General features: G+C 32.8%; 1 protein-coding gene across 9 annotated transcripts in view; it reads left to right on the forward strand.

Annotated features, from left to right (window-relative positions):
- The window catches only part of DYNC1I2 (dynein cytoplasmic 1 intermediate chain 2), a 59,808-nt gene that overhangs the window by 21,231 nt on the left and 17,492 nt on the right, over nucleotides 1-21,085 (forward strand). For 6 of the 9 annotated variants that reach the window (XM_038584832.1, XM_038584831.1, XM_038584834.1 and 3 more), the window contains 10 exons: nucleotides 582-641; nucleotides 2,794-2,909; nucleotides 15,332-15,427; nucleotides 15,639-15,801; nucleotides 15,921-16,020; nucleotides 16,514-16,639; nucleotides 17,519-17,665; nucleotides 18,034-18,147; nucleotides 18,464-18,597; nucleotides 19,893-20,037. In XM_038584832.1, the coding sequence (XP_038440760.1) occupies nucleotides 582-641; nucleotides 2,794-2,909; nucleotides 15,332-15,427; nucleotides 15,639-15,801; nucleotides 15,921-16,020; nucleotides 16,514-16,639; nucleotides 17,519-17,665; nucleotides 18,034-18,147; nucleotides 18,464-18,597; nucleotides 19,893-20,037 (1,201 nt within the window). The remainder of the gene's footprint in view (nucleotides 1-581; nucleotides 642-2,793; nucleotides 2,910-15,331; nucleotides 15,428-15,638; nucleotides 15,802-15,920; nucleotides 16,021-16,513; nucleotides 16,640-17,518; nucleotides 17,666-18,033; nucleotides 18,148-18,463; nucleotides 18,598-19,892; nucleotides 20,038-21,085) is intronic. The other 3 variants (XM_038584839.1, XM_038584837.1, XM_038584838.1) reach the window with 1 other exon arrangement.

The raw sequence follows: 21,085 nt of genomic DNA on the forward strand, positions 1-21,085 counted from the left end.
AAGCCCAAGGCAGTGCTTAACCCATAAATTACATAGGGGTCACATTTTGGAAACTTTAGCTTTTTTGTATCCCAGTGGAATAGTCTTTGGTTTTCTTACCTAAAGGCTTATGTGTTGATTCATTTCCTTTACCAATATGACAATTTCCTGCACACATTTAATGCTTTGGGCAAGATTACAATATGTTAACTAAGATGTTTCTACTAATGTTTTTTTAATTAAGAAAATTAAAATTTTAGTTATTTTTATAGTCTAGCTTGTTTTCCAAAAATCATGTATTATTCGTGTTGTTGGATGCTTTGGCTGTTCTTGTCCATTATTAGGCAATATTAGCTTCCTGTAATCTGAAAATACTGTCTTTTAACTATTCTGGGTTATATGTTTGCATCTTTAACCACATTATGCTTATGGCGTGCATTAGAGCATTGAGTGATACCTGGTATTTTTTTTTCATACTAACCAGAACATGTGGTTTTTAATTGTGAACAGTATTTTAGCTTTACCTATTCATAGAATGTATTTGCTTGACTAACTTATGGCCTTTTTTGCTAACGCTTCATGGTTGTCCTACAACCATTTAGGACGCTGCATTGGGATACAGATCCATCAGTTCTTCAGCTTCACTCAGATTCCGATTTGGGGTATTGAATAGATTTTTTACCTTCCCTCTTTTATAATTAATTTGATTCTTTGTGAAACTGTTACTTAAATTTCTAATGTACAACTATACAGTTAGGAAAAGAATTAATATTTTACTGTGACACCTCATTTATCCTCTATCATTAGTGAAAGAAATATTTTATGTATCTGATTTTCTAAGTACCTAAGTCTACCCATTTAAATGTCCAAAGTCCTTTGATTATCTCTGTAAACCTTTCTAAGCTGTATTACAAACTTCCCAGACTTTTTCTGATATGTATTCTTCATGTAACTGAACCTTTTCTGAGTTACTTGATATGAATATTAATTTATTTCCTGATGATTTCTGAGGTTTTAAGAGGAACAGAGCTGTTAGTCATTTATACTATGGCCCCAGATTGCCATTGATTTATTCATTAATTCATTCATTTATTTATTCTAGTCTCCAATGCAAATTATATATGTTTGTTGCTGCCGTTGTGCCTTTTACTTAATAGCTCTTTTCCATTGTTAATTTGTACCTTCTAAAACACGTGACCAACACCTAATTTGGAATTAATCTAAAGTAAGAGTAAATAAGTCTTCAATTAGGGCATGTAAGAAAAGTATATGAGCTTCTTGTACATTAACTGGAAGCTTCTCTGTTGACTGCCCTGAGACTCTCTCCACCCTTAGTTGCTTCCTTATTCTCAGAAAAAGTGGCTTTTGGATAAGTGAGGTATTACCACCCTACCCTTCTACCCCTAAATCTTAGAGTATTTTATTTGTTCGTTCTAATATTGTGATTTTTTTTTTTTTTTTTTTTTTTTTTTTGTCTAATTAGAACCTGTATGCAGTCAAGTTAGTAACTTGTTCCTTATGTTCTTGACTTGGCCATTTTTTCCCCAGATATGTGAGTGATTTACTTTTCAAGTAGTTTATATCTTAAAACTCAGAATATAGTGTTTCTTATTTCAAATTTTATTCTTAGAACACAAGATTACTTCAAGTCTGCTTTAAGTTTTCCCACTTAATTCTTTGATTATGTACTTTTTTTCCCCTTTTAAAACTAAGATATTCCTAAAGTGGAAAACACATTAAAAGAAATTGTTATGGCCCACTTCTGGGACCCTAGAGAAAATTAATCTGTTTAATTACTAATTTTATTATACTTTTTTGTATAGGATTTTGAAAATGTTTTATTAGAAAACAGTTAACTATTACATATCCATATATATTTCAGATATCCTGCTTGATTTTCGGAAGTTACAGCAATGCTTTTATTAGATATCCTTTTAAGTCAGTCTTATAATAGAGAGCCTCTTTGGGAGTTTGTAAGCATACTATATTATTTGATTAAATATTTAGACATCTGATAAATCAAGAAAAAATCTTCCGTATACCTAATAAAAGAGATTTTTCTTTTCTTACATTTTCCTCAGCTACAATTGTCTTCTGTTTGTCAAAAAAAGAATGAATTCTGCCTATTTAAAACAGAAGTGACTTTAAAACAGAAGTGTATTCAAGATACCTGTTGCTTTAATTCAGGTGTAGAATATTTGCATTGTAGTTTGTCCGTATATGAATCAAGGACAGTCCTGACTATGCAGAGATTAGAGATTTAAAAGTTTAAATATTTCATTTTAAGATTTAAGTTATATGATTCTCAATTTCTGCAAAGTATAAGTAGAAGAAAGGTTTTCAACAGAAACTTATTTTTCATTCTTAAACCTAAAGCCTTCTAATGGTGAAGGAAACTAAATGTGGTCTGAGTGAGATCCATATATCTGACTCTTCAAAAAAGTCTGGAATCATATCCCTACTAAGAACAGTACTCATAACCAACCATATTTAGTCCACTCTGAAATTCCTGTCCTCTAACTCTATTATTACCCACACATTTGCTCTAAGAAACTAAATTATTTGCCTTTTTAAAGTGAAAAACAAACATCTTGGATGATTCAGAAATACCTTTTGTCTTTGCTATCTTCTAAATTCTTTTGTTAGAATGAAGCCAATTCATTGTTCATCTAAAATTTCTTGAATAAAACAAGGATTTAAATTACAATTTGGATGTGCAATGTTTAATTCTTAATTTTCCAAAATAACATGGTTTGATGTAGTTAAAATGTTTCATTTGTTGTATTTAAAAACATTTATCTTCACTTTTTCTAGACGAGGACCTATTAAACTTGGAATGGCTAAAATTACACAAGTTGATTTTCCTCCTCGAGAAATCGTCACATATACAAAGGAAACTCAGACTCCAGTTATGGCTCAACCCAAAGAAGGTGAATATTTATCCTAAATATGATGGTTCTTAAATTCCCATTTTGAGTAAATGAATTCTTTCTTTTTTTTCTCTTCCTTTCTTTTTTGTTTTTTGGCCTATTTTGTAGGGAAACATAATACTAACACTTTAAGATTTCCGTATTAATGTGTTTGTTCTTAGAGTTTTAAAACCTTTTCTTTTAGAAGTTAATAAAAGTATAAACCATATGTATGGTTTTTAATTTTGTTGACATAAACTTAAGTTTTTAATCTTCATTTTGTCATTGATATGTGATGCTTTAGAATCCGGAAAGCTGGGATCCCTGGGTGGCGCAGCGGTTTGGCGCCTGCCTTTGGCCCAGGGCGCGATCCTGGAGACCCGGGATCGAATCCCACGTCGGGCTCCCAGTGCATGGAGCCTGCTTCTCCCTCTGCCTATGTCTCTGCCTCTCTCTCTCTCTCTGTGTGACTATCATAAATAAATAAAAATTAAAAAAAAAAAAGATTCCGGAAAGCTTAGGAATGTTCTATTTCTCTGTCCCCAAGCATAATCCTCTAAAAGAATATATCACACAGTAAATGAAACCATGTGAATTATGTTCTGTAGAGCACGTGATATTCTGATATGCTGTCATTGTTATGTTATCCATATTAATGAAGAACTCCAGACCTAATCTTAAACTTTTGCTTTTATGACTTAAGGGCTCTAGTGTGTTGATTTCGTAAACAGCCTTTAATCTGTATGAAATAGAGAGATGTATACATGGACATCATATTGAATGTTGAGTCTTTTGATTCTTTTTCTTTTTAAAGATTTATTTGAGAGAGAGCAAGAGCAGGGGCAGAGGGCAAGGGAGAGAGAACATCCTCAAGCAGTTTCCCCGCTGAGTGCAGAGCCCAACTTAGAGCTTGATCCCAGGACCTTGAGATCATAATCTGAGCTGAAATCAAGATTCGGCCACTTAACCCACTGAGCCACCCGGGTGCCCGAGGAGTCTTGATTCTTAAACCAGAAGGAGAAGGAGTTACCATTTTTGCATTGGGAACTAATTTTTAAAATCTTATCAGATAGTTAATGATTCAAGTATAAAGTTAATATGATAGTTCTTGTTTTTTCCAGTTAGGCTAATAAATTTATGTCACACATTAAAGAGGTTTTACATAATATATGTAATACAGGTCCACAGTTTCTTATCTAAAACCTTTGAAGCCACATATGTATTCGAATTCAGAATTTGTTAGATTTTTGAGAAGTTACTAGTAAAGTATATGTGCCGTAAGTAAACACTCCAGCTGCATCCTGGGCATTAATATTTTGGCAGCAGAAGATAAGAATATTCAAACTAAGTAAAATAAATAATGATTATAAATAGCTTTACCTCTGATCATGTCAAAGCTTACCACTAAATGAGTTACAGATTTTAGAGTTGCTGTTATTTTGGATTGTGGTCTCATAATTTTCCTTTTAGCAGTCAGTGCATAAGGAATGTTTTTTCTCTTTGGCCAGGAAAATTTATTCCTGTTTAATTGTGGAATATAAAACATTAAAACTTTGTTTATCAAGTATTTTTAAAATTTCAGTTTCATTACTGTTCACTAAGGAGAAGCAAAAATAATATTTACTTCAGGAAGCCCAGAAAATACAAGTAAGCAAAAAGGAGAAAAAAGTCTTTGTGGTGCGTGGGTAGCTCAGTCAGTTAAGCATCCAACTCTTGATTTTGGCTCAGATCATGATCTCAGGGTTGTGAGATGGAGCCCCATGTCCCAGCATGGAGTCTACTTAAGATTCTCTTTCCCTCTTTCTGCCTGCAACCCTGCTTTTTTTTTTTTTTTTTTTAAAGATTTTATTTATTTATTCATATGAGAGAGAGAGAGGCAGAGACACAGGCAGAGGGAGAAGCAGACTCCATGCAGGGAGCCCGACGTGGGACTTGATCCCAGGTCTCCAGGATCACGCCTTGGGCTGAAGGCGCCGCTAAACCGCTGAGCCACCCGGGCTGCCCGCAACCCTGCTTTTAAAAAGAATCCTTGAGACCTTTAGCTGTTACCAAAAAAAATCTTTAAACTTTCATGTTTATATATACCTCAAAAGAAATTAGGATTATACCTATTTACAGGCTATGTACTTTTTAACAACTCTCCTTTCCCTGCCCAGATAGGATGGAGGTGAAATAAATACCTTAGACTTTTCTGTTCACTTTCATCTTGTTCCCAAAAAGAGTTGACATTATCATACATACTATTACATTTCAAAAATTTTGAGGAAATCCGGGTAATATGTTTACCCAGGACTTTTTTTTACTTGATTATGTGAATGTTCATTTCTGTGGATACATTGATTGGTAAAATAGCTTTCACAGAAGGAAAATCCTTATCTTACTAGAAAAAAAGCCACTGATGATAAACTTGAGACATAAGCGACTTAAAGGAAAGATGAAGTGTTGAACAGTATTAAGAATATTAATACTGCAGGATTCCATAATTTCTGGAAAATAGTATTTTATTAATATATTAATTCAAGTATTTTAATGTGTATCTTTCTGGAGCTACATTATTGTATATGTTAACTGAAAAAAAAAAAAAAAAAAACCAAGCAAAATAGCCAAAATGAAGGCACAAAGACTCATTTAAAAAGTATAATAGGCTGGTTTTCTTCATCTAATAGTTTGGAAATTTATTTTTAGTTATTCCATCATACTTACGAAATGCATTTTGGATTACTTGAAGTATAAAGTGTTCTGAAACTATTTTGGGTAATACCTATTATAATCAGTTTAAGTGAAGAGTTCCTATTTTTTTAAATAAAATTTTTCAATTATTAAGGTATTATATTATTGAGAATTCAGAAAATACAGAGAATGAAACTAGTATACTATCTTCCATCATATACAAAAGTAAATTCAAAACGGATTAAAGATTTTAATGTAAGACCTGAAGCCATAAAACTCCTGGAAGAAAACCTAAGCAATAAGCTCTTTGATATCAGTCTTAGCCATATGTACTTTTTTAGAACAGTTCTCTTAGGCAAGGGCACCAAAAACTAAAGTAAACAAATGGGGTTACATTAAACTAAAAAGCTTTTGCAAAACCATCAACCAAATAAAAAGGCAACCTAATGAATGGGAGAAGAAATTGGCAAATCATACACCCAAGAAGGGGTTAATATCCAAAATGTATAAAGAACTTAGACATATAAAAATATTTTTTTAAATGGACACAGGAATTGAATAGACATCTTTCCAAAGAAGACCTACAGATGGCCAACAGACACTTGAAAAGATGCTCAATATCACTAGTCATCAGGGAAATGCAAATCAAAGCTACAGTGAGATATTACCTCATACCTATCAGATTGGGTAGTATCAAAAAGACAAAAAATAACAAGAGCTGGTAAAAATGTAGAGAAAGGGGAAATCTTGTACACTGTTGTGAATGTAGAGAAAAGGGAAATCTTGTACACCAACAGTGTACAAGAGTATGGAGTTTCCTCAAAAAATTAAAAATGGAATCACCATACAGTCCAGCCATTCCACTTCAGGGTATTTATCTGAAGAAAACAAAAACACCAATTTGAAGAGAGACATATATATATGTATGTATATATATATAATACATATATAAAAATATATATATATGTGTATACAGATGTATGTGTATATATGTATGTATATATGTATGTATATGTATTTGTTCATTGCAGCATTATTTACAATAGCTGAAGATATAGAAGTAGCCTAAGTATCCATCAAAAGATAAATGGGTAAAGAAGATGGAATATTCCTTAGCCATAAAAAGTGAAAATTTGCCATTTGTGAAAACATGGATGGCTCTGGAGGGTATTACACTAAGTGATAACTCAAACAGAGAAAGACAAATACTGTATGTTTTCACCTGTATGTGAAGTCTTAAAAAAAAACACCAAGAAAACCCAATCAGAACAGACACAGGATTCACAGATACAGGAAACAAACTGTTGGTTGTTACCAGAGAAGGGGCAGACATTGGGGGTGGGTAAAATAGGTGAAGGGGATTAAGAGGTAGACTTCCAGTTATAAAGTCAGTCAGTCATGGGAGATATAACGTACAGCATAGGGAATATACTCAATAATATTATAATAACTTTATATGGTGACAGATGATAACTAGACTTACTGTTGGGGTCATTTTGTGGCATAAAAAATACCAAATTGCTATGAGTATACCTGAAACTAATAGGATATTTGTGACAGTTATACTTTAAAAAAATTACAGAAAGGATATAAAGAGGAAATTATTCCATTGTGTAATAATTACTGTTAATATTCTGTTTCCAGTTTTCAGTGATATATTTTTTCAAAAATTGTCTATATATACATATATAAGTTATATACATATATGATTTTATATCCATTTTGAAATTTGCATTTTTAATTGCTTATTTTTGTATGTGTGTAAATTTTGAAATGTTAACATGTAACTTATGGCCATTGAACTAATATGAATATATAACTATATAAGACTGGCATTTTTCAAAAATTCTTTTTCCTATTTTTATTTTGCAAGTAATTAAAAATTTGAAAGATCATGATATGTTAGATAAGCTGATGATCCAGAAGCACAAGATAAACTGTATTCTTTTCAGTTTTAAATTCTTTGGGGCAAGGCTTTTAGCATTACCAAACTTCAGCTTCTTTGCCAGATTTGCTGTAAGTAGAGAGACTGTTTCTTCTTCATTACTGTAATGCCTGCTCTTAGTAGTGCCTGGCATGTAGTAAGAACATAGTACTTGGAAAAAAAAAAAAAAAGAACATAGTACTTGGTGAAGGAATTAATTACTTTTACCTACTCAGGAGAATTATTTTGCTTACTTGTGTTATTTATTTTCATGCATTTACTCTAGAAGTAACTACTGGGAAATAGGTTATTTTCAAGTGTTAATGCTACAGTATAATTACTGATGAAATTGGGTGAAAAGTATGATTTGTCTCAGTTCTTGGTTTTAATATGAATATATCATATTCTAATCTTTATTTCTCTTAGATCCATAAGTGAAACCATTATGGATTCTCCTTAAAGCCTCCTTGAATTCCATGGTGACAAACTGTGTAGCTACAAATATGTTCTCATTTTGTGTCCTATGTATCCCTCTGAATGCTATGAACAAAATTGAATCTGTTAACATCTTTCAGATATATTATTTTAGCTATTTGTAATGGTTCTTCAAACTTCATGTTTAAATTAATAGCTGAGGATTTTAACTGCAAAGAGTGCTCACATATCAGGTAGAGTGTGAAGCACTTTACATTATCTCTAATCCTCTCACCAAAACCATGAGTTAAATATTTGTTCTATATACACATGAAGAAGGTAAAACTGAAGGAGATACTTTATCAAGGGACACATAGCTAGTAGCTAAGATTCTAACCAAGTCTGATTTTAAGATGTGCTTTCTCTCTCATGCTACCATTGAAGCAACACGTTCATGCTTTTATGGTGGTAACACATGATAAAAAATTCAATTTATAGTGTAATACAATACAGGCAGGGATACAGATGTATAACTGAAACAATAGTTTTATTAAGTAGCACCTCCTCTTCTCTTGTTATATTTCATTTTTTAAATGAAAAATGACCATAATGTGCTAAATTTATTGGTTGAGTTAGACCTGTAGTTTGAAAAACATTTCATTAAAGGATAGCATGGTTTAGTTTACTTATTTATTGGTATATCTGCATCAGGAAAATATTTTATGGTAATAATTGCCTAAGAGTTATGAATAAACAGCTTTGATCTTTCATTGTGCTAAATATAATTTTTATTATCTTTACTTATCAGAGGTGAAAGTAAGAAGATAAGTGAACTCAACCCAGTTTCTGATGAGTATGTCTGTGTCAGTACCACTACCTATAAATTTTTCCTGTGGACTAGACTTAGATATTTTTTAAAGGTCCATGTTTATTCATTTGCAACCTAACAAGTATTTATGATTCTATAATTTTATTGAGTATACCCTATATATGAAGGGACTATGTCATCTTTTGTTTTTTTTTGTGGTTTTTTTTTTTTAGTTTCAGGTTGAATTATATAAGTGAAGGAGAATAATAAATTTATCCTGAAACCATGGGGCCATCCCCAGTTATAAAAATGAGATCATTTCCTTCCTATATATAATAATTATTTTCATGTCTAGGGCTCTTACCATTAAGTTTCTTTTCCCAATTTGTGGAAGTTTTAGGAAGAGGGAAAGAAAAAACCCTGAAATTAAGGTTTTATAATGAAAACACTTTGTGCTTAACTGTACTTGTACTTATCCATTGCTTTAATATAGTGGTTCTCAAACTTAGCCTGGTTGGTTTCCATTTAAGAATTATGTAACAAATTCCAAAACTCACCATGAGGCAAAATTGCTGAAATTATAATTTGAGTGTAGCAGACAGTAAATTAAACTTGGGTAGGCAGTGTAATCAGTGCAGGAGTAATATGAGTTACTAAATTGAAGATAAAAATTGGCCTTAGGCTTAACTCTTTCTACCATTTTTTTAAAATGGCTGAATCTCTTCTTTTAAAAAGCAGTGTTTTTTTTCTTTGTTTTTTTTTGTTTGTTTTTTGTTTTTTGTTTTTGTTTTTGAAGCAGTGGTTTTTATTCTGCCTTGTTTTTCTTTTTCACCATTCTAGCCATCTTCTTGCTTTCAAGTTTACTCTTTAAGTTGGTAGTACTGTTTCTGAACTGAGATGCTTTGCTGTCTTAAAGCACCTACTGTGAATGAAATTGACTAGGAACATGTGACCTTAGTCAATTTCACTCTCTGCAGGTAAAAAGCATCTCATGGTGCCCACAGATATACTCCTGGAAAAGTTACTTTATTCCCTTACCTTTTTAAAGTCTTTAACTCTTTTGAAAATGGCTTTATTTTTTAAATCTACCTTTTTAGTATGGATTTTTTGCTGCTATTTTTATTTTATTTTTTTTTTAATTTTTATTTATTTATGATAGTCACACACAGAGAGAGAGAGAGGCAGAGACACAGGCAGAAGGAGAAGCAGGCTCCATGCACCGGGAGCCCGACGTGGGATTCGATCCCGGGTCTCCAGGATCGCGCCCTGGGCCAAAGGCAGGCGCTAAACCGCTGCGCCACCCAGGGTTCCCCTTTGCTGCTATTTTTAGATAGATTTTTAAAGAGGAAGAAATCCTATGTTATCTAATATTATCAGTTTATTGACACTTGAGGAAACTGAGGCCTGAGGAAGTTAATTGATGAGCTGCTGGTCACAATGTGAGTGAATATAGGGCTACAACCAGAACCTGACTTTTGATTTCCAATGAAGTGCAATTCTTATAATATTCCAATTTCTTATCTGTGTGGAGTTTTACAGTTACTTTTGGTATTGGTTTAGTAGCCAGATATTTTTCCTTAGGAACATGTTGATTAGTATTTGTAATGTATAGAAAAGTATTATATGTAAATAGCTTTGAATTTTTTATTGCATAATCTTAACATCTATCAGTAATCCATGCTTCCCAGGCAGACTAAATTTGTGGAACCCTTGGTTAATATTACTTTTAAAAATTGTGGAATAAATAAAGCATATAGTAAATTAGTTTTAACCCTTAGAGAATCTGTGAGAATATAAATATAATTGAAAATTAAAACATTTGTTCTTAAAGACTTGTAATCAGCATATCTGAAATTATAGCCTCAGAAAAAATGTAATATTTATGAGATCATAGATATCAGGATCTATGTCAATGATGCCAATATTGCCAAAAATCTGAATTTTGTAAAAAAAAGACCATGTAGAAAACCAGATCGTGTTAAAGTAAATGGTATAATTGAAATTTTACTTCTTTTTTGTTTTTCCCCCAAGTTAACATTAGATCTGTATTCAAAATATTTCCTGATGAAACAGACTGCTATATATTTTCCCTTGTTGAGGATCTAAATTATTAAGGAAATCCAAGAGATCTTGTATATCAGTCTAGATATTTAAAAAAATAAAAAAAATGGATGCCATTGATCCATTCATGAATCTTTGTCCCAATATAAGGTTCTCTTAATATTGATTTTATTTTATTTTAAATTTTTTTCTTTATTCATTATTCATTTTTATTTATTCATTATTTATTCACAGAGAGAGAGAGAGGGAGAGACACAGGCAGAGGGAGAAGCGGGCTCCATGCAGGGAGCCCGACGTGGGACTCGATCCTGGGTCTCCAGGACCAGGCCCTGGGCTGAAGGCGGTACTAAACCGCTGAGCCACCCGGGCTGCCCTTAATATTGATTTTAAAGAGTAAGGTGTAAGTAGGTGAAATTAGGGACAACTGGATTGAAATGGAATGATTCAAAATGATGTTGATCTAGAAAAGAAAGGATTATTTTTAAAGTATAACAGAAAACTGATCATATCTGACCTATATTTTAAAACTAATGATTAAAACATTTCCTTCTAATCTCATTTTATGATTTTTTGAAATTATTCATAAGTTGAGTTTTAAAAAATTAAATCATTTTTATATGCAGCAAATTTTCTGATTTTTATTTTTTTATTTTTATTTAATTTTCTGATTTTTAGAACTTAGTGGCAATTTCCTTTATACCATAAATAATTAGACCACTTTGTAAATTAGGAATACTCCCTAGCACATTAAACTATCTTAAAATAGGGCACATCAATATTAATGAAACTACGTAATTTATAGACAACAAACATTTTCTAAACAACATTAATGGACTAATGATAGGACTTGTTTTTTACTTATAATAAGAATTAATTATGATAAGTGATAGATTTAAAAGTATCACTGTTTAGTGAGGATTTACTAGGATGTTGCATATTACCTGTTAAATGTGTTGTAACATTTTAAAATAATTCAAAGTGTACTTTGTGGCTTATTCTTAGCTTAAATGTCTCTTAAGTAGAATGTGACATATAGATGAGAAAACTTGCTCTGAAGACTCCTTCCTTCAGTTTAACAAAAGCCACCCATTTTACAGATGATTTAACTTTGATTAACCTACTCCATTGTAACAGATTATTCCGACAACGGGAATTTCATTCTTCGGTGTTATTTCTAGGTGCAGCTTAATTTACAGAACAGCTTTTCTTTCCATCTCACCAAAATACATCACAATTTTGATGTTAACTCAAAGTAAAAATTCACTGGTTCATTAAACCTAGTCTTAGCATTCATTGACAAGAGATTTGTCATTTTAAAAGTAACTGCTACTTTTATGCATTCTTTACTGCTCAGTTTATAACCTTGGATTCCCTGTCAGAGAAAGCATGGAGTTAACCACTTAGCATATTGCAATGAATATTCATCAATAAATTGATGTGACATGGCAGTCCCATTTTCAGTCTTCTTCCTCTGCTGCATTCTTTTCCTGTTTTAAATACATTATAGTTTATCATGTAATAAGGACTAGCATAGAAAATCTTCAGAATTATGATGTGTTTTTTTTTATCATGTCAATAGTCCTTTAGTACCCATCATATTAGTTTTTAAAAAGAGAAGTGTATTTTGTTCAGAGGAACATTCTCTAATCTGAGGAAGATTCTCTAATCTGATATGAGGAACAGTCTCTAATCTGAGGAACATTCTCTAATCAGAGGAACATTCTCCAATCTGATATTACCGATGGACATTTTTGTCAAATATCTGAGATATATACATAGATAATTGTTTAAGACCAACTTTATAATAACAATGTTTTGTACTTTTTAAGATTAGGTAATTTGATTTTTGTTCCTTGAAATTTTATTTAGCTTAATCTTTTGACCTGTCATAGTTTTTAAATCAGTTTTTTTATCCATCTAGAAAGAGAAGTATGTACATTAAAACAAAATACTGAAAACATGTATCTAAATAGTTGGTAACTCATTCAGCTGCAACTAAACTAATCTATATGGGCAAATAGGCATAGCAAATGCCATGTGAGAGGTAAGATCACTGTCTCTAACATACTTCATCTACATTTTAAATTTTAGAAGGAAAAGATGGTCTATAAACAAGATCTTTTCTGTTAAATATGTAGATTATGAGGTCACTTAGCACTAAAGTACTGACCATATGCATTATGACAGGAATTTGACACCTGTCATTGGAAATAGTACTTAGAAGCTGTATAATGCGACAAAGTTGAGGGAGGAAAATACAATGTGGATAGGAGGCTGTAATTTATAATTCACAGTGCTCAAGAATGACCTGTCCAGCGTGTCTCAGAATCCCTCTCCTGGATTTTAGGATTTGCTTACAGTGAACCCTGCTAGTAAACAAAGTTGATTAGGATAACTGATAGCAGAAAAATGAAAAAATATATCTATTCTCAGACTTAATTTTTAATTGAAGTAAATATATCATTATTCTAAAAGTCAACTCCCAAGTTAAATGTAATTAAACTATTTTATTACATTACACCTACAGGTGACTTTATGGTAGAATTTCATCATGTTTGAGCAATACAGTATAGAATTGTCACCAGTTATACTGTTTTCAGATTAATAATCTGTTGTATATGAGAATTCATCTAAAAAGGAGTTCTGTCTTTCTCTTTCTCTGTGTGATTATTTTGCCCAAAAAAAGCTTTCATTTTTTTTAAGTAGCAGAAAAGCTGTAATTGGCATGCTTTGTAAGGAAGTGTCAATGTGCAAGAGAGTGGCGATCACTAAGAATTCTTTTACGTGTTCTTTCCCCTTTGCACCACCGCCTCCTCAGCGGGGTCACTGAGATCACTAGCTTTTCTTGAAATGGCCATTTTCACTGGCAGGTGCATTATACCCTGTATTTTCAGATTGTTTTTCCATTCTGAATGTTTGGCAGGTTGATTGCTCTGGCTGCATTGACGGAGAAAGGGCTGACAAATGCGGTTGGGCTGGCTGAAAAGACAGTGATTACTGTTTTCCTTTGTGGCTGATTGAGGCCCTTGAAAGGAAAAATTTTAACCTTCACCATTTGGTTCAAAAGTATGAGCATATATTGAAATCATTCGTGCCATTTATCCTAGTTCTGTAAACTTGTCAGAACGTAAAAATCGCTCAATTTCAAGTAATGTAGGATTGGCATACGTCATTATCATTTTGATTAAGTTGGAGGTTGTATCATTGTGTGCATTATACAGTGTCATTTAAAGCTTTCTTTCCTACAGGTACAGTTATATTTTTATTGCTTATACTATAGATTTAGAAAGATTTTCATAGCTCTCCAAACCTAACACTATGTGTGTGGTTTGGCAGCTGGTGTGGCCTACAAGCTGCATTTTGTTTGCAGGGTAAAGGCTTATCTGTAGGCCTCCTGGAGTGTGGGTAATTGCACAGGCTCACCATTGGGGAGAGACAGGATTGGAAGCAGCCAAGCGGAAGAATGTTGTGCCATCCCTTTGCCACCTTGTAGCAGAAAGACACAATCCCAGCAGTGCCATCTGGTTGTTGCTATCTAGTCAGCTGGTCTGGCTGCTGGGACCATGACTTGGCAGCTGGTTCCCATCCTTGACCATTCTTTTGTGTACAGAGCATGTATGTGTGCTTTAGATAATTTTGAACATGGGTCGGGGAAATGACTATAAATAACAAGTCTCCTTATTGAATAGGCCCTCATTACTTAAGATGCACTCTGCTACAGACGCCTGCTGCCATTCCCTTATAGACAAATGACACATCTGTTTAGGCAATGAAAATAAGCATTTTCTACATAAAATCTGAGAAGGTATGCAGAGTTATATGTTCTATAACATTTTAAAGTAAGTCATTTTAAGTTAGTTCTTGATTTGGGGAGATTTTGTAATAAAGTCTTATAAACATTCTATGTTACCTCAATATATATTTTTGTTCAAGTTAAGAAAACATTATTTTAAGTGCTTATTGCCACATCATGCAATGGTAGATAATGAGACTTGCATTTAAAATGACAGAATAGAAAATGTGGTCTCATAGCTATTATCTTTAAAATCTGCCTCTCAAATAGCAACCTGAGAGTTAATGTAAGCCGTCTTTATGCCATACGAAGACCCATTAGACACTGATGGTTTCAGATCACAAGTAAGCAGCTAGCTCTGTAGGCTATTTTAGACATTTGATTTTCTTCGTTCTACAGCATTAATGTGTCAGCATGCTACATAAAACTATGCAGGAGTTGCATGTTGTTCTGTCTGGAATGATAAATGCTTGCAAGCTTTTAGAGATTTCCATGAAGAATTTATCCTAATTGCTAATATATCTTATTTCAGTTTATGTAGTTACAAAATTTGGAATGACTATTAGAGGTACCACATAGGTATCTATAAACCCCAAGAAGTTCCACTTTCTTTTAAAATTGCATTGATGAAATTCATACTATTTTTACTTGTTCTGTCTTACAGTGGTTTACTTCTGCATTTATGTAAAGTTAGTTGTGATACCTTCTGAACTGTTGCTCAAAAGTTCATTGGTTTCATAAAAATAATTTTTGTGTTATTCTGTTTTTTTCAGATGAAGAGGAAGAAGATGATGTAGTGACTCCTAAACCACCCATTGAACCTGAAGAAGAAAAAACTTTAAAGAAAGATGAAGAAAATGATAGTAAAGGTATCTGAAAGAATTTAACTTTAAAAAAAAATTTAAGGTTTATAAAAAAAAAAATACTATTTTTATGTTAAGGTAGAATAAAATACTCCAAACCAAAGAGGTGAATCTGATTGAAAAAAAATATGTGGCATTCATTGATCCAAACTGTGATAGTGAGTTGACATGATTTGATCGACATAAATTAGACTTCAGGAAAACATTTGTTTTCCAGCTCCCCCTCATGAACTGACTGAAGAAGAAAAGCAACAAATCTTACACTCGGAGGAATTTTTAAGTTTCTTTGACCATTCTACAAGAATTGTAGAAAGAGCACTTTCTGAACAGATTAACATCTTCTTTGACTACAGTGGAAGAGATTTGGAAGACAAAGAGGGGTAATGTTTAATTGCTAAAATTATGGCTTCAGCAATGTTACTTTAAAATTACTTAGATTACTTTCAGATCAAGAGAAGTTATAACATCATCTTTTTTTGGATTTGGTCTTATTCTATAGAGAGATTCAAGCAGGTGCTAAACTGTCACTAAATCGACAATTTTTTGATGAACGTTGGTCAAAGCATCGTGTTGTTAGTTGCTTGGATTGGTCATCTCAGGTAAGTTGTAACAAAATTGGTTATTCGCTTTTTAATTAAAATTATTTATAGGCACTTTGAATTATGGAAACCTTGTATATTAAATCAGTATATATCATTTAAAGTAATAATGGATGATGGTTCTAATGTTACTGTATTCATTTTATCTTGTATACTTTGGAAGAAAGGATTGGAAACATTATTTAATTTAAAATTCAAGATTGAATTTATGTCACAACCCAGGTTTACTAACGTCAGTTGTTCACCAAATCTTTTGGTTAAAATTGCAACGTGTTTTCATAAAATGTTTTAATATTAAAACATTTTAAATAATGATAGTTTTTATTTAGAGTTGTACTAACATTCCAGTAATTGCAACTCTCAATATACTTTTCCTGAGGAAATGTTAGGTATTTGTATTTTCAAAATAATTTTGATAAAAACAGTTGAGTAACTAAGAATATGAAATGGTTCATGCATAGCATTTTTTCCCCCACTTGATTCTTGTGAGCAGTATCCAGAGCTACTCGTAGCTTCCTATAATAACAATGAAGATGCTCCTCATGAGCCTGATGGTGTGGCCCTTGTATGGAATATGAAATACAAAAAAACTACCCCAGAATATGTGTTTCACTGCCAGGTAAGATGGTCTTTTAACAGTCTTCCCTAAGTTTAAGAAGTCATTAATGAATTTAGACAAGTGCCTTTTTTCTTTTCTTGTCAACATAATGATTTCATTGGATTGGCATTTACTAAACCACTTCATGTTTGCAAACAGATGTTAACAGAAAACTGAAGACTTCTCAGTTCAACATGATCTGCCTTTTTTAGCTTTTCTGACATCTCTTATGTTTAATCACACCTAAAGTTCTTTGCAGTTGTGATTTTCTGTTATTGTGATTGATTATATAAAAGGAATCTTTTATAAAATGCCTTTTCTACAGGGACTTTCTCATGAACTTATTTGCTGAATATACAATTAGACGGTTGGCCCACTGAATTACTTATACATGGCCTGAGGAGTTGGAACTAGATAGTTTTAAATAGAAACATATGTATGAAGTAGGAAACAGATGCTGATTTTTAAAGTGGGTTTAGTGTAAGGTTAAAATTTGCAAGCCTATTCTGGTTGCATAAGTTATAATCTTTTAATAATCATAATTCTGAAAAAATGCTTAACTGAATCAAAACTAGCTTATTCTCTGTTGTCAGATTACTGTTAGAGCCAGTTGTCTTTTGATTTAATACTGTAATCAAATTGAAATAATTTTTGCTTTCTTTATAAATTGAATACATTTTACATAAACAATCACTACATTTGACTTTTAAGCCAAAACTATTCTAATGGTATATTTTTCTATTCTGAAATAAAATGAAATTTTTAAACAAAGTCATTTACTTCTTTTTATAACCTTTAAACTCTTACAATAAAAGGGGAAATGCTTGTATATAGATTTATTTTTATAACTTCTCGGGCTTCTTCCATTTGAACCTTAAGTATAAAAATCTTTATTTGCAGTCTGCTGTGATGTCTGCTACATTTGCAAAATTTCATCCAAATCTGGTTGTTGGTGGTACATATTCAGGCCAAATTGTGCTGTGGGATAACCGTAGCAATAAAAGAACTCCAGTGCAGAGAACTCCGCTGTCAGCTGCTGCACACACAGTAAGTAAAGAGGTTATTTCCATTAGACTTCTGCGCTGCTTCACCATTAAATACTTAGTAGTGTCCATCAGAGTAGTCTCAGAATGTGTTTCCTTTGATGTATGAATTCCTCATCAGCCTCTAAGAATGAAGGCCTTTTTTTTTTTTTTTTTTGTATTTTTGGAAATCTGTTTTATTTAAAACTCATCTATCTTCTGAGACAACCTTTTATTAATCAACAAAATAGCATCAAACTTCACATTAAAAATATCATCAAGATATGAAACTGTTTTAATGTGAAACAGAATACCTGTGATTATGGTGTACAAATGGTTCCATTTTTTGGTAAAATAACCCAAGAAAACTTCTTTTAACATCTCTTTCTTTAGCATCCTGTATATTGTGTAAATGTTGTTGGAACACAAAATGCTCACAATTTGATTAGCATATCTACTGATGGAAAAATTTGTTCATGGAGTCTGGACATGCTTTCCCATCCACAGGTAGGTTAAACTTGGAAAACTGAACTTTTAAATCAAGTGTTATTTTTAAAGTCTATGTAATTCCCAGCTTATATTTTTCATAAATGTTTTATAATCGTATTTTAATTAATAACAGTTTATAAGCCAAAACGTGTATTAGATATAGTTTATTGTGTATATACTTTATTTTCAAACCTGCTTCATTTAATGAAAGTAAATTTGTATAAGTATTATATAATAAAAGAATTGTTCATAAACCAATTAAAATTAGAAATGTTTCTTAGAAAATTAAAAGTTGCAAGCTTGTAAATAATTTCCTCAATTTTTTTCTACGTAGGATAGCATGGAATTGGTTCATAAACAGTCAAAGGCAGTAGCTGTGACATCTATGTCCTTCCCTGTTGGAGATGTCAACAACTTTGTTGTTGGGAGTGAGGAAGGTTCTGTGTACACAGCATGCCGCCATGGCAGGTAAATCTAAACTGGAATTTGCAATTATTTAAATTTCTCCTTTTAATAATCTCATTAAAACAAATGCCCCTTGTTTAAGTAGAAATTTGTCATAGAGCCACTCATTATTTTTGACAAATTGTATTTGAGTTCAGGTATATAAAATTAAAACTTAAATACTTTTTAAAGCAAAAGATTATTTGGGTCATGATATGTTCTGGATCTTAAGTGTGGTGTGTTGTGGTTTTGTGTGTGTGCATGTACACACAGAAGTTAGTGGTAGGAAGTAGCTTTCAGCAATTGCAGATACAATATGCACATGCCACATACTGACCCGTAAAGTTGTAAATAAGATTTTCAGCCTGATTTTCCATTTTGATTTATTTGAACCTTGAGCTTTAGTTCATCTTCCTGATAATTGTGTAGTAATGTCACGTACACATTTTAAATTGACTAGTATTTCTCCTGCTGTTCAGTCTGTTTTGAAATTGTCTAGCTGTACCTTACCAATTGTTTCCTTAAAAAAAAAACTGGAGGGTCCAGATTTCATCTCAAATACAAATCAGCTTCAAAGCTTTTTTTTTTTTTTTTAAGATTTTATTTATTTATTCATGAGAGACAGAGAGAGAGAGAGAGAGAGAGAGAGAGGCAGAGACACAGGCAGAGGGAGAAGCAGGCTCCATGCAGGGAGCCTGATGTGGGACTCGATCCTGGGACTCTAGGATCACGCCCTGGGCCAAAGGCAGATGCTCAACCGCTGAGCCATCCAGGGATCCCCAAAGCTTTTGATATAAAAGTAGTAGCCTGGATTTTCTCTCTTGCATATAGTCTCTCTTCGTCTCTGTTCCATCATCTCAGATAATTGGACTTGTGAGTTTTGTTGCCAACAGCATGTTTATGGTTCAAAATGTACTTAATGCTTTAGTAGTGTTACCAAGTCTGGATTGAGTAACACTCAACATAAGTTACTCTGAGGCAGCCTGGGTGGCTCAGCGGTTTAGTGCTACCTTTAGCCCAGGGTGTGATCCTGGAGACATGGGATCAAGTCCCACGTTGGGCTCCCTACATGGAGCCTGCTTCTCCCTCTGCCTGTGTCTCTGCCTCTCTCTCTCTCTCTCTCTCTCTCTCCCCCTGTATCTCTCATGAATAAATAAATAAACTCTTAAAAAAAAAACATAAGTTACTCTGATGTGTTCTAAGCAGAGTTAGGTTTGTTGAAATTCTGTCAAAATGTGATATATAATCCTTAATAAAATGTATTTGTAAGCAGTCCACTTCCAAGAGATTTCCCTAATATTTTCACTTTTATGAAATAGCAAAGCTGGAATCAGTGAGATGTTTGAGGGACATCAAGGACCAATCACTGGTATCCATTGTCATGCAGCTGTTGGAGCAGTGGACTTCTCACATCTTTTTGTCACTTCATCATTTGACTGGACAGTAAAACTTTGGACAACGAAGGTATCTAAAAACAGATGTTTGCTCATTTCCTTGGGTTTCTGACACAAGGTGGTGCTCTAATTCTGCATGGAAAAGATGAAAAGCTTTCTAATAGCTTAGAATGATTCACTGATAGATCAAACCTGATAAGAAGTTATGCTGAACATGAGTTAGCCACTGGGTTTTGTAGTTTTCATAAAAGTGTGCTGATAAATATGTTAACCCCACACAAAACCAAAGACCAGTCTTCTCACTTCAGGCTTTCCAAGCACAGAACTGTTTACTCTGAAATGAGTTGGGGAAAAAGCGCCTGAGTATTTCTCATATGTCTTACATAGTTGTGTATAGCCCAACACAAGGCCATACATTTGCTCTTGGAAGAGCTTTTAAAGGCTGCAGTGGCTTACAGAGCGACGGAAAATGAGAAAAGACAAAAAACTGATATACAATAAGGCTATACATAACAAACTTAAATCATTAAGGAAATATTGTGTAAAGGCATGGGTGAATATATATTTTTGTTTTCCACAATAAATAAATAGTTTTGCTTTTAATAACCTTCGGTTATTTGAAAAAGCCCCTATAATATAAAGTGCTTTGTGATCCTTTAGCAATTCCAGATAAATGTGACATTGTCCTGCTTCAGTGAAAGTCTCAAGGCAAATCCATGAAGGGAATGTTACTTCTTGTGATAGGCCTCATAGGTTCATTTGACCCCATATTAAATGTAAGAAGCCTTGACTTTGCTGTGTAGCCATTCTGCAGTATTGCATTGTAGTTGGCAAAGCTGCATAATCAGACTATCAGACTATTCTATTTAAATGAGGTTAAATTTTTAAGCTGTATTTTTTTCATGTTTCGATTTGCCTTATTCTAGATGTTGACATTTTGAATAGTTTATCATGAGACAGAGTTTAGAGACCTTCTCTGGTTCTTCAGTTTCTTTGAGGAGACCTAGTGGTCTTAAGAGATATTACATACAGTAAATTCATATATCAAATGCTAGCCTCAGAAATCTGGGATGGACTCGCTGTTCATTCTTGCTCTTTCATGATGTTTTCTTTCAGTG

Source organism: Canis lupus, chromosome 36 (genome assembly GCF_011100685.1).
Source record: "Canis lupus familiaris isolate Mischka breed German Shepherd chromosome 36, alternate assembly UU_Cfam_GSD_1.0, whole genome shotgun sequence".
NCBI lineage: Eukaryota > Metazoa > Chordata > Mammalia > Carnivora > Canidae > Canis > Canis lupus.